The 13580-nt window shown below is 43.7% G+C and overlaps 1 protein-coding gene across 4 annotated transcripts in view; it reads right to left on the reverse strand.

Annotated features, from left to right (window-relative positions):
• Positions 1-13580, reverse strand: part of IL16 (interleukin 16) — a 470913-nt gene that overhangs the window by 363353 nt on the left and 93980 nt on the right. For 3 of the 4 annotated variants that reach the window (XM_069222586.1, XM_069222587.1, XM_069222584.1), the window contains exon 2: positions 1287-1691. In XM_069222586.1, the coding sequence (XP_069078687.1) occupies positions 1287-1595 (309 nt within the window). In that variant the 5' untranslated portion in view covers positions 1596-1691. Of the gene's footprint in view, positions 1-1286; positions 1692-1774; positions 1859-13580 lie in introns of those variants that run through there. The other variant, XM_069222585.1, reaches the window with a different exon arrangement.

The following is a 13580-nucleotide window of genomic DNA, read 5'->3' on the forward strand; positions in this document are numbered from 1 at the left end:
CATGCTTCATTCTACCTGTCTTGTTGGGAAGACTTGCATTTAATAGAAGGCAAATCATAGCGAATTGTGGTGTCTCATTCAAACATTGATCCTGTGGAATACCTAAGACAAGAGGTAGGTATGTGGTGAAACCGTTGTGCAAACCCAAAAAAGGCAACTCAAGACAACGTTGGCTCTGGGTTTCATCCAATAAAACAAGTAAAAAAAGGTGCAGTTTTGTTGGGTGTGGGTATTATTAGGTAGTTGAAAGATCAAGACTTCTCTCATGCTATTTTGCATTGCAAATGCATTAGTGCATACACAAGTGTACGTATTCAGCCTCATAATCATTTGTTCGCTGGATAGTTTTCGTTCATAAGGAAAATTGGTGATTTTTAACCACGTTTTCCCACTTCAGACAAAATATATACGAAACACAAATTAACTTGTGAGCGAATATTGATTTGTTACAAAAATATTCTTAACAAAATGCCTCTCATATTTGACGGAAAAAATAGCATCATAACAAAAAACTGAAACCATTTCTGAAAAAAAAAATTGCACAAAGCAATTCAGTCTCTACTTTCGGAACTAGATTCTGGAGGAAAGAATCCCCTAAAAAATGAACAGATTTGCAGAAAGTTTGCTAATCATGTAGACCATTTTAAAAGTAATCTGCCCATGGTGATTAAAAACATTTAAAAACATGTATTTAGTAAAAATCATGGACCTGTAGTAGTAGCATGCACTGCTTTTAGTACTGCAACCAATTCCCGAAGTTGCTTTGCAAACAGCGCGTCACTAGGCAGGACGTCCTTCAAATTGTGCTAATTTTCAAATTTTCAAAGCATGCACTTTTTATGGAATATTTCTATTTCTTTTAGTAGCTTTGGAATCTGTAAAATTTACACTTTAGGAATTTTCAAACATTTGTAACGAATTCGTGCTGCAGATCAGCCACTAATGGCTATATAATCTAACCATTCACAGCAAAGAAGAAAAACCAACATCGAAGGGAAATCAGATGAGGTGTGTCAAAAACCACCGGAAGCCGGCTCTTAATTATTATGGAAAATCCCAGAAAACGCCCTAACCACTAAAGGAATGGTTCAAAAGTTGCAATAAATTACAGACAACAAGGAGTTTCACGGACTGAGAGACCTACTTGTTCCACTCAAATGTGTTACAAAAAACGGAACCGGGGAAAGACTTATTTAACTGGTGAGTGGACTTTAACAGGGTTCGATTTAACTTTGAATAAATAAATCTAGGACTGTTAGGATACATAAGACTGACGGCACGTGTACCTTAAGCGAGGCTGGGTTCCGTGAATGCGCGCCATTGTCTCCTGAGGTATTTTGAGGCAGGGCGGCACTGGCGATTGTGCTGACCTGTGAAACCAGCCCCTCTGGTACGAGTGCCAACGGCGCCTGCGGGCCATGCGACGATTTTTCCTCGATGCCATCAATGGACGTTTCCATGGGATCCAAATATTTTTCCTCAGTACCGGATCCATCGTCACTGGTCTTGGAGTTACAAAGCATGAGCGACCTGGAAATGGACCGAAACTTTTTGGACTTTCGATTTTTTTTCCCGGCGCTGTTCTGTCGTTCCATCTTCAGGGATGATGCGGTAATCTGTTTTGTTCATGCTCACAACCTGCGATGGCAGTTGAACACTTCTCTTCTGGTCTCAATCCTCAAATGCTTCTCCTGAAAGAAAAAATATAAATCATAAAATGATAGTGAAATGCTTTCTTGTTGACGTGGTAAGCGCCTGCCCCCGTTCTGCCGACCTGAATGAAAATACAGAACCCTTTGAGAGCCTCAGAAAGCACATGGTGCCTCATGATCGGCCCTTCAGACTGCCTGGAATGGCTTTGCAAATGCCATTCTCACAATTAGATGCGCTTGGCATTATGGCAGGGCGTGGTGATTTTTGTCAGTGTGTGCGTTTTTGTTGAACTAAATGCTATTAAAAAAATAGATTAAAAACATGTTTTATTTTTGGTAAATAGGCATAGTTAAGTATTGGAAGTCCCTCCAAATCATGTTTTTAGACCTGTCACTGTAATTAAAATGATGCAAGCTAGACGGCTGTTAGTTCAGTTCAGTAGTGCCATTTTGGCAGCAGGCGGGCGCTGAATGCAGTCAGTGACTTAGCTTGGAAGGCCGGTCCAGGCAGAATCACATCTAAGGCAATATTTCTCTACATCTAGTCCAACTTTCCACCTCGGCGAGGTGGCAGAGCTTGCATCAGAAAGCAATTCCTGCAGGTGCTGCAGTGCAATACTACAGCTCACTTTTGACTTGCATCCATGCGATTATTGGATGGACCCATTTTAGAGACGATTTAAGTCATGGGCAAAGTGGTCAACTGGTCAGGACCTCCACGTTCATAGCCTCTCTCCCGGAAAGTGAACTTTCTCTTTATTTGGCCTCTGTCTGTTTCATTTCGTTTTCTGAACGTATCTGTCTAACTTTACTTCTGACTGCCCTTCACATACCCAGTGTTTTCGTAAGAATAAACATTGATAATCCATTGATAATCCAAACATTTATTTCTCCAGCATCTTTTCACAAGTCAGCTTGGGTGATGCCTTGAAATACACCACACCCGCTATGGTCACCTGGTGAATATCTAACAGCATGGGTTGACCATGCCCAGCCCCAAACCCTTAAATTATATATGACTATGTAATTTGAAGGATGGAATCGACAAAAGGAACCATACTCATTATCTTTTTCTGAATATAACCAATAAAGCTCAGGAGTTAAACCGGTAGAAGAATGTGGATTCCCGAATTCTAAATACTATCATGGAACGGACAGATATATTTATAGAGCACGTCTATCTATTTGCGCTTTCTCTGTCTTCAAGTATATATGCATAGAGCAGCATTTTTTAAAAACGTATTCAATAATAAACGTTTTTGTATTTACGGACTACACTAGTCATACACTAGGATCCAGAATAAGAAAGGATTTTTTTGGGGCCAACCAACTCCTGCTAGCCTCTGGTGCACTCTAAATCGCTCTGTGTTCAAGACACATTGAAGCTTACATTCCACTCAATAAATACAGTGCTTGTTTACTTTGCACTCATAAAATCCTTCCCGTTGGCCTACTTTTGTACAAACCATGGATATGTAAATTGGAATACTGTGGTTTGATGGCTTTATAACTCAATTTAATAACTCAATTTAAAAGGAGGCAGGACTTTATATCAAAATCGATTACATGTCCATGCAACTACTGTTCTACTAAAAACTTGGATGAAATAGACACACAGTATGTACCATATCCCTGAAATAAGTGAAATAAGCACATGTAACATGAAAAAACACCAGTTCAGTTTGTCAAGAATAAATCAACTGGTAGTAGTAACGGGTATTATTTATTATTGCTCAGATCCATTTTTATGTCACCGTACAGACAAACTTTAGCAGCCTGTTTCTACAGCTGTTGTCATCAATTCATCAAAAAGTATAGACAGAGAGTGGGTTTTGGATAAGACCTCAACAGCCATTGGCCTTCACGTGTTTTTCATAGTATGGCATTGCTTAGATGAGCTGTCCTTCACGGCCATGGCATTTTGAGGATGGTTGAATCAAATAGCCCTTTGTTAAACTGCAAATGAAACATGACATATAGGTTGCAACTGAGCGCCCTAATGTGCTATCTTTGAAGTATATAGTTTAATGCCACAATGATGATTTATTTGCTGATTTATGTCTTTAGAGTTTGCTGTTTGATGCCAAACCCTATAAAGAAATAATGTCACAAAGCAATCCCATGTCACAGAGCTATCATCTAGTCACCCTTCACCCTTGAGCATTCACTTGATTTATTTTGTTGTCATGATAATTTGCTGCTGGATTAACTGTTTTTTTGTTTACTAAATAAAGATATGTGTACACAAAGGGTTTATTAAAGATACAAGAAAAAACGTTGTGCCTTTGTTGTCAAAAGTATAACAGTACACATTTGTGCTTCTCAATAACAATGTTAAGACGTAGAATCAAGAAGTCTTGAAAATGCTATAAGAGCAAAAATATTTAATGACCATGCATGATGTCCTAACATATCGAACATACTATACATAACCAACCATATTTATCTTACCATACCTACCTACAATATCAACGTATCTTGTCTTACTACCTACCATAGCTACATTAAAAACCCACCATACTTATCTTCCACATCTAACCTATCTAACCCAGCCTACCACCAAAGCTTAGCCTACCATACCTAACGTATCATACCAACCTGCCATACCTACCATTCTACCATAGATATTTACCTATCCACCGTACCTAGTGCACAATGCAGGCCATACCTATCTAATACTCCTTACAGGTTTAACCTACTTTACCTTACCATAACTAACCTACCATATCATTCATACCTGTCAAACCCATCATACCTAACCTACTTACAATACCTAGCCTACCTAATCTACTATACCTACCTGCCATATGTAACAAACCTATATTTCATACCTACTTAATTACGATACCTTCTTACATGTATACCTAGCATAATGTATCGAACATAACAACCAGACATAGCTATCTCCCATTACTACCTATCAGACCTACCCTACTTTACTTGTCTTGAGAAACTTACCATATTATCCACACCTACCATACCTACCAACTTTTATCTCACTTAACCACCCTCCCATATCTAATCTAACATACCTACCAAGTCTACATACGACAACAACTTACTTACCATGTGTGTTTATCTTGAGGCCCTATATACCTACAATATACTTACTATACATAACATACCATAACTACTAACCTACAATATACCAAACTATCCATCCTAACATACATTACCTACCTACCTGCCACAATCAGCATACCTACCTACCACACAGGCAGCACAATAACTACCATACCATACCTACCATAGCTATCAATAAATACCTAGCCTACCTTGACTAACCCACCTACCCCACCTATCATACCTAACCTACTATAGTGAAATCTCCTTCCACTTCTGCAGTGCATATATTTTTCACAGAGATGGTGTTTTGTTAAAAAAAAAAAAGGTACAAGTTATGCCTATGTGAAATCTGGATATAGCCTAAGGCACTGCAGCCGGCACCAGGAAAGTGCTAATTACAGATTTTGTACGAATGTAATGTGAAGTTCATTGCTTCTTTAAAAATATATATTGGCTTAGCCACTGTATATTTAAAGGTGCCCTGAATTTTGTATCCTTATATCTTTTAAAACCTTTGGTGAAATAATGATGTGCATGTACAAGCCTGGAGGGAAGTTAAAGGCAGAATTTGCCATTCAGTAAATTAGCTAATAGGATCACAATTCATTTATATAAAGTAAAATTGAGAATACAGATACCATAAAGCAAGTGACAGGTGCGAATGAAAGAAGGGTTTCAGCCAGAGCCCAACAAATGTCTGTGGAGGTGCGAATAAATACAATTTCGGAGGCTTTTCAAAATGGAGGAGATTTGTTTATGAGATCCAGGTGGAGCTCTTTATTGCATGGTTTGCCTCTTTTGATGTTACATTTTTAAGGATCCAAATTAGACTTTAAAGCAGTAGACTTGAAATATAAGTATCTACTTTGCAGAACGTAAAGCTTGGGCTTGATAGTTTGAGAACTTAGGGCCTCATTAACAAGGATTTGCATCGCCGTAGCGTAATATTTTTTCCTGATGCAGAGGCACAAAATCAGTGTTAGATTTACAAAGTGGCGCTAGAGTGCTCTAGCGTCACTTTTACTGAGCTAGCGTCATTTTTTGTCAGTGCAGAATCTGGCTGCGTCAGATACCGACAATCATATGCAAGGTAGGCGTTCCCTCCTAAAATATGACATTAGTCCACTAGCTCCGTATTTACAAGCATTTTGAAAAATTACACACTCCCAGGAAAAGGCATGCTAACTTTGACCAGCATCAACATTTTAACGCCTGGTCAGATCAGGCATTAAGATGAATCCCAGGCACAGGTACTTAAGGAGAACACTCACAAAACACCCTGGCAACTTGGAAAGGAACATGGACCTACCCCTGTTACAACTTGGGACACCAAGGAGACCAGTGCAACCCCCAACATCACCACCACAACATCCAGCACCACCACAGTCACCACCACCCAGACCACAGTGGCAGTGTAGGAGAAGGGAGCTAGTCTACCGCCAGCAGGCACCCCTGATTGCCCTCAGGGAGGAGGAGGTCATCCCCTTCTACCGACTGTGCAGGGAATCAATCCTACAGCTGCCCCACCTCACTGCACCACATCTGCAGCCAACGGTTGATCGGTCTACCAACATCTCACCGCTGATCAAGCTCCTGGCTGTGCTTCACCTCCTTCCATCTAAATCCTTCTAGACCACAACTGCACGAGTGGGTGGAGTATCGCAGACCTCCATGTCTGTGTTCCTGCTCTCTGTTCTGGATGCTGTCATCCGCCTAACACCTCAACACATCATCTTCTTCAACACCCAGAAATTGCAGCAGGAAATTAAACAGGGCTTCTATGCAATTGCTGGGTTTCCCCATGTCCTCAGAGCCATGCACACATGTGCAACTTGTACCACCTGCTGCAACAGTATATGTGTTACTGCAGCTAGAAGCATACACACACTCAATGAATGTTCAGGTCATTGTGGATCATCACCACTTAATCCTCAATGTGCTGGCCAAATACTCAGGCAGTGTTCATGACACGTACATCTTCTGCAACTCCACCATCAACCAGTGGTTGCAGGATGGACAATACGGGAATGGCCTGCTTGTAGGTAAGCAAATAACAAGTACCTAGCAGACACAAGAACAAATAGATATGGGGGACACAATATATAGATCACCCTCACTCTGCAAAGATAGGAACTGCACAATGAGGCCTGTCACACAATCATGCACTTTTCTAATGTACGCATATCTAATGCAAATCACCCTGACATACAGGTGAATACATCTCAACACAGTTTTGCATAAGTTGCATGATGTAAAAGCACACAGCCATGCATGGCAGACAGGAAACTTGCTCTACATCTATGTGTGCAAGGGATTTTGGTAAATGCCAATGGATCTAAAAGCAATGGCACATGCAGGAGAGGCATTGATGAGCAATCCAACATGATGAGTGTGACCTACCATGGACACATAACTGATGTGTATGATGAGCATCATCAATGGTGACATGGTCAATGGTATTGTGCAACATTAGCTAGCCTTGATACCTTGGACATGAGTAATTTGGAGATGATGATTGATGTACAGATGTGTATTAACCTTGCCCTTCAAGATTTCATTGTGATATGTGCTGGCCAACATGTGACGACTGCAGATGGTCTTTCCATTGCATGCCTGTTGTTCATTTGCCTAAAATACATTTGGCTGACATGTCTCATTCATGTTTCAGCTGCCAACATGACCCCATTCCTGAAGCTGGAGTTTCAGAAGCTGGTGGAACACCGCCGCCGCATCCATCTGGTGCAGAAGGGCTTCCAGATGATGGAGCAGTTATATGAGAGGGAACAAGCATCAGGCTCATGGAAGGCATTTCCTCAAGGGGGACCACCCAAGGGAACATCCGCTTCCAGCATCCACACAGCAGACAGGTCTCAGGCCGCAGACAGGGCAGGGTTTGCAGGGGCTAGACTATCACCTTCGGCTGCAACTACGAGTGCCCCAACTACTTTCCAGGATGCACGTCCCTTTGTTGAGCCACCCTATTTGCAGGAATTCCGTACAGAGCTTGCGGACCAAAAAGTACTGGATTTCCAGACTGGAACATAAAAATGAGCAAATGTACATGACAATCTAGATGTACCTGGATACACATCCCAAAACATGTATGCATATGCAGCTACTCTGTATTAGTAAGTCACGAGACATGCATTGTTGAATTTGCACTCAACCTAAATCAAGGATTTGTTCCTGACACACTTATGGATGCCTCTTACAGTCTTGGACATGCATTATTTGGTTGTCACATGAATGTTGACCTGTTGATACCATCCTTGCTTAGCCCAGCCACTTGTGTTGTGATTTTAACAGCTGTCACAATTCATGCATGCTACCTGTAGCATGGCATGCTTAGGAGCCTCTAGAGCTACTTGCTAGTCAACATAGATGTCAGTCACCTCACTTATGTTTCAGTCAGTGTGTTCGGCTTTGTATCTGTCACAAATCCACACATATCCCTTTGGTAAGCAGTCAGCGTGTTAGCTACAATTTTTGCAACATGTTCATGTTGTTCATGCATCTGACACACATACTACACTAAGGTTGTGCAAAGTGAATTTCTCTACAACTGTTATTTTGTGTTCCGTATTTCTGTACATTATATTTGATGACAACCTCAACAGATGTACTTAGCCATTGGATGTCCAGACAGAGTACATGGGGGTGAACATGTCCTAGGACATGTGGAGGAGGGGGTTGCTTCAGTGAGGAGGAGGAGGAGCACATTGCCATTACGGAAGTTTGGGCAGGATGACAGTCCACATATGTGAGAGATCAATAGTGGGAGAGTTCAACTGAGGACAGTGCCAGACGTTATGACACTGGTATGATCTTGAGCAAAGGAGAAAGGGGCCATGTGCCACAGAGAAAAGCTACTGGGCAGGTTTCCTTGTTAATGCTGTGCCTTCCACATCCTCATCCACTGATGTATGTGGTGCCTACTGTGACAAGGGTGTTGTAGGTGCAGGCACCTACAGAGGGAGGCAATGCACATCAGGGGCTGAAGTTGTGGATGCTGTGTCCCCAGCAGCTGTCATCTGTGGGAACACATGAGGCAGCAAGGAGGGCCTGCAGACTCTGCAACACTGCAGCAATGTCCCGCTGGTAGGCACCCAAGTTGGCAATGAGGAAGTCCTGTTTTGGCTCCAGTAATTCAAAGACCTGTTGCATTGCCCCCGCCCATTTGGCAATCTCGCTGGTGCCACTTTGGCAGGGCAATTGCTCATGCCTCTACCTCATGACACCAGCGATGCCTATGAAGCAGAGGATAGGTGCCTCGTATGGATGGCGAGTTGTCCTTATTCGGACTGAGGCACCTCTGGACCGCCTCTAGAGTATTCCCCACAGTCTCCATCCCCACCCGCACTATATCTGCCAGCTCCTGCTGGACTACTACCGCACTTTGTTCAAATGTGACTGTTGAGTCCAGAGCTGGGGTTGAGCTGGCACGTGGTGTTTGTTGGCTGTTGAGTGGATTATCTAGAGACCCCCCAATGCTGCTGGCCTCCATGTGGCCAGAGATGGTGTCTGTATGGCACCCAGGACTTTCTGGAGGGCCTCATCATTGATGGTTTGCAGCTGGTCATCCACATCATCGGAGAAGTCCAGGACAGGCAGCTGGCCAGGAGGTATGTTGTTGTCCTGTGCAATGAAATGGAGGTGAGTCAATGTTGAGCTCTGCTAGAAGTTGACATGAGTGATCATCTTTACAATCAAGGTTTCCAAGTGAGGGTTGTAGGTGCCTCATTTTCAAGGACTTGGCACCATACTGCACAATTGGAGTCTCAGTGACTTTGATGCTCCAGTGGCACAGTGTGCAGGCCACTATTTTACCAGGCTGCACCACGCTAACTTGTGTTATTTGTGATGGCCCTGTAAATGTGTACCCCTTTCACAGCTTACACTACACCATGGATTCCGTAGGGAATGTTACACATTCACAGATATATATATCTGGACATGCATCAGATTCCTAAACCACACGAGGGGTGGCTCTGAAGTGGTGCAACAGTGAGAGTCAGATCTGACATTGTAGCTCCCATTGTTCCTGTTTCAATGCATTCTACAGCACACATGGAAAGTGGAAGAGAATAAATATGATTGCTCAAGTTTAGGAAAGTGACCTTTTCAGAATGTGGGCAATCATCCCTGCAACGCAGGCACCCCTACACCATGGTGCAAGTGTACCTGTGCATTGAGTACACCATAGGAACTTACAGGTATGTGTTGCATTTTGGTATGTGCAAGAAATGCGTGCACTTTATATATGACACAGTGCAGCACAGCAAGTTAGATGTGTGGGCTGCACTACATCATTTCCTCATACATGAGGCACTAAGAACCTCAATTATGTGGCCAGTGGCTCAGGGCGGCACAGCAAGTACCTTGCTGCAATGCCCTAAGCCACCAGGAAAGGTCCGCGATGCACCATATGACAAAAATAGGCTCAATTTCTGTCCTCTCCGTCTGCAGTGGTACACGAAATGCTGGCTAGTACCAACCCAGACACCCTTGGACCATGGTGCGAGGATGCCTGCATTGTGGGGATCATATTTTAACGGACATGAAGGGAGACCTTCCTGCACAGGGACTACTCCAAAGGATGTTATCGTCTTTCTATGTGTGCTGCATTTTGGAAGTCACATAGGACCGGTACCGCAGAAGATATTTCTCCCCGTAATGTCATTCTTATGCCACCCCTGGGGTGGCGTAGGAATGTGACACTTATCTGCCTTGTAATTCTGTGTATGCATCAGGTTTCTTTAGGTTTCATGGGTGTTGCATGGGTGCACCACAAGCAACACCCATGGAATGCCCCTTTCACAGAGTGTTATGCATGAAAGGTGTCCCTATTTCCAAGACCATGACAAGCCATGCTTTGTGTGGCCTTATAAGGATGAATTGGCACACTGCATCACCAAAGTATCATTGGGAATAATGTACAGTGGCACAGTGTGCTGGTAGTGCCTTGTACATGAGTCCCAAAGTGGGGTACACCTGAAATGATGCTGCATTTCACGCAACATGGTAAGTGAGGTGCTGGTTCTGGCCTGGGATGTGCTACTTGTGGTAGGTCAGTGCACATTACAGGGCTTCTTTCAAAGCCCCTTACAGTGCCTTCCTTTCTAAATGTGAATAAGTGAGTCACCAGCAGCGCAAGGAACTTAGAGGTAAGCCCCAACATCTGTTCGCTATTTAACCATAAGCATGCCAGCATACTACACACTAGCCTGCATACAGTACATTTTGGCACAGGGATATGGCTGCCTTGCCCTTTTTACATTACAGGGCATCTTTCCAAGCCACTTGTGCCCCTTGTGCCTCCCGTTTTAAATGTGAATAAGTGAGTCACCAGTAGTGCAAGGGACTTGTAGGTGACCCCCTACATCTGTTTGCTGTTTAACCATAAGAATGCCAGCATGCTACACACTAGCCTGCAGACAATACATTTTGGTGCAGGGACGTGGCTGCCTCTGACGTTTTGACAAAACGTATTTCCCACATTGCCCCCCAGTGTGACTTACTCTGTGGTTATTGATGTGCTGCACTGTCGTATTCTTGGACTCCTGTGACCGACTCCTCAGGGATGACAGCTGCTACTATCTCCTCCAGGTCATCGAGCTCCATCTGGGGTGCTGGACTTCCACCTCCAGTGCTGCATTGCATCTTTGATCTCTGCCACACTATTAACTTTGTCTGCCATGGACTGCCATATTGCCTCCTTCTTCCCTAATGGCAATTAGGAGGTGACAAATAGCTGTTGTTGATGCTGCGTCACCTCCCTGATCAAAATTTTGTTCTCCTCCTCACTGAACCTGCACTTCCTCTTCCCCTTCTCGTCGGTGTCTGCCTGGACATCCTGGCTGGTACCTGGGTTGTTGGGGTTGTCCTGGGGGCTATTTGGGGTCCTGTGTTCTCCATTTCTGGGTCTCCTGTGGTGTTTTCTGTGTCTCCTGTGTTTTTTTTTTTTTGGAACGGTGTTAAAAATGGGGTCTCTAAGTGGCAGAGGTATAGACCTTTGTCCAAGTAGGGTCCACAATCCTAGTCAGGATAAGGTACACACAATCAAAATTATCCTATGCCCACCCTCTGATAGCTTGCCACTAAGCAGTTAGGCTTAACTTAGAAGGCAATGTGTAAAGTATTTGTGCAATAAATCATACTGTAACATGGTGAAAACACCACAAAAATACACCACACAAGTTTAGAAAAATATAGGATATTTATCTGGTTAAATTAAGGTCAAAACAACAAAGATTCAATAAACACAAGTTGAAATATCACTCTTGAAAGATTAAAAAGAGTCTTAAATCTTAGAAATCAACAATTGTCTCTTGATTACTGCAAAAAAAACAGGCTGGGTCGATTTTCCACTCGGGAAATGGGCTGCGTCATTCCGGTTTGGCTGTGCGTCGATCCAGTAGGGCTGTGTGCCGATTTTTCGGTCACAAGGCAGGTGCTGCATCGAATCTTCACTCGGGAAGTCGGGCTGTGTTGTTCTGGCTCGGCTATGCGGCGATTTCTCGGTCGCAAAACGTCTGTGTATAATTTCTGGCAGGCTGTGTGTCGATTTTCGGCTCACAAAGAGATGAAGTCTGTTTTGGCCTTAAGACTTCAGAAAACAGGAGGTATGCTCAAAGCCCTTGGAGAGCACTTCTCAGCAAAGTCAGAAGTCAGCAGGGCAGCAGTCCTGATGAGCCCTTTGGGCAGCCAGGTAGTTCCTCATGACAGGTTGCAGATTCAGGTCCAGAAGTGTTTGAGTTGGTGGGGTAAGAGACACAGTTTATAGACCCAAAAATGCCTTTGAAGTGGGGGAGACTTCAAAGAGTGGTTTTGAAGTGCACAAGTTCCCCTTTCTGTAGAGGTCTGTCTGCCAGGGTCCCAGTAGGGGGTTTGGCAGTCCATTGTGTCCACTAGCCTTTGATATGTAAGTGTCAGGCCTTCCCACCCATTCAGTCTGCAGATGAGTGCAGGTGTAACTGAGTATCCTGTGTTTGTGGTTGTCTGGGAGGAATGCACAAGGAAGCTGTCAAACCAGCCCAACCCAGATGTTGACTGGAGACAGGCTGTAAGGCAAAGATGGATTTTAAGTGCAGAGAAATGCTCACTTTCTAAAAGTAAAAAAAACAGATGATGGACGGAATGCAGAACAAATCAAACATTCACCCCCAGTCACAGATCTGGGTTTAATCCATCAGTTTTTTTGCTTGCAATGCCATTCCAGTTTGGACCCAGCCATAGCAAATCCGTCTTCACCCTGTTGACCATGGGAACAGTCCAGCCCGAACTGCCTGGCCAGGTCCTCCGTGGACCAGAAACAAGCATTCTGGGACAGGTTTCAGGGTATCACACTTCATCAGCCAGGCTAGCTTGAATCTGGTGGCATAGCAAGTACGGGACACACGTCTGAGCACACCCTTCCCACTTGGGGTGACAAATGCAAAAACAACAGATGCAAAACAATTTTTCAAGCTAGCCTGGCTAATAAAAGGTGATACCCTGAACCCTGTCCCAGGATGCTTGTTGATGGTCAAGGGAGGACCTGGCCTGGCAGTTTGGGCTGGACTGTTCCAAGGGGGAACAGGGTCAAGACTGATTTGCATATGGCTGGTCCAAACTGGGGTGGCATGGTGAGCAAAAGAAAAATGGATTAATGCCAGATCTGTGACTGGGGGTAAGTGTTTGAAACGTTTCAACACTCCGTCCATCATGCTTTTGTGTGGCTAAAGTTGTCCTAAGCGGGAAGGGTATGCCCAGACGTGGGTCCTTTGCTTACTGGTTAGCAGTGGTAAAGTGTGAAGAGTCCTAAAACCGTCAAAAACAGTGTCAGAAAAGTGGAGTGGGGTGGGTAAAAAGTTGGGGGATGAC

The sequence above is a fragment of the Pleurodeles waltl genome, chromosome 3_1, assembly GCF_031143425.1.
Source record: "Pleurodeles waltl isolate 20211129_DDA chromosome 3_1, aPleWal1.hap1.20221129, whole genome shotgun sequence".
Lineage (NCBI taxonomy): Eukaryota > Metazoa > Chordata > Amphibia > Caudata > Salamandridae > Pleurodeles > Pleurodeles waltl.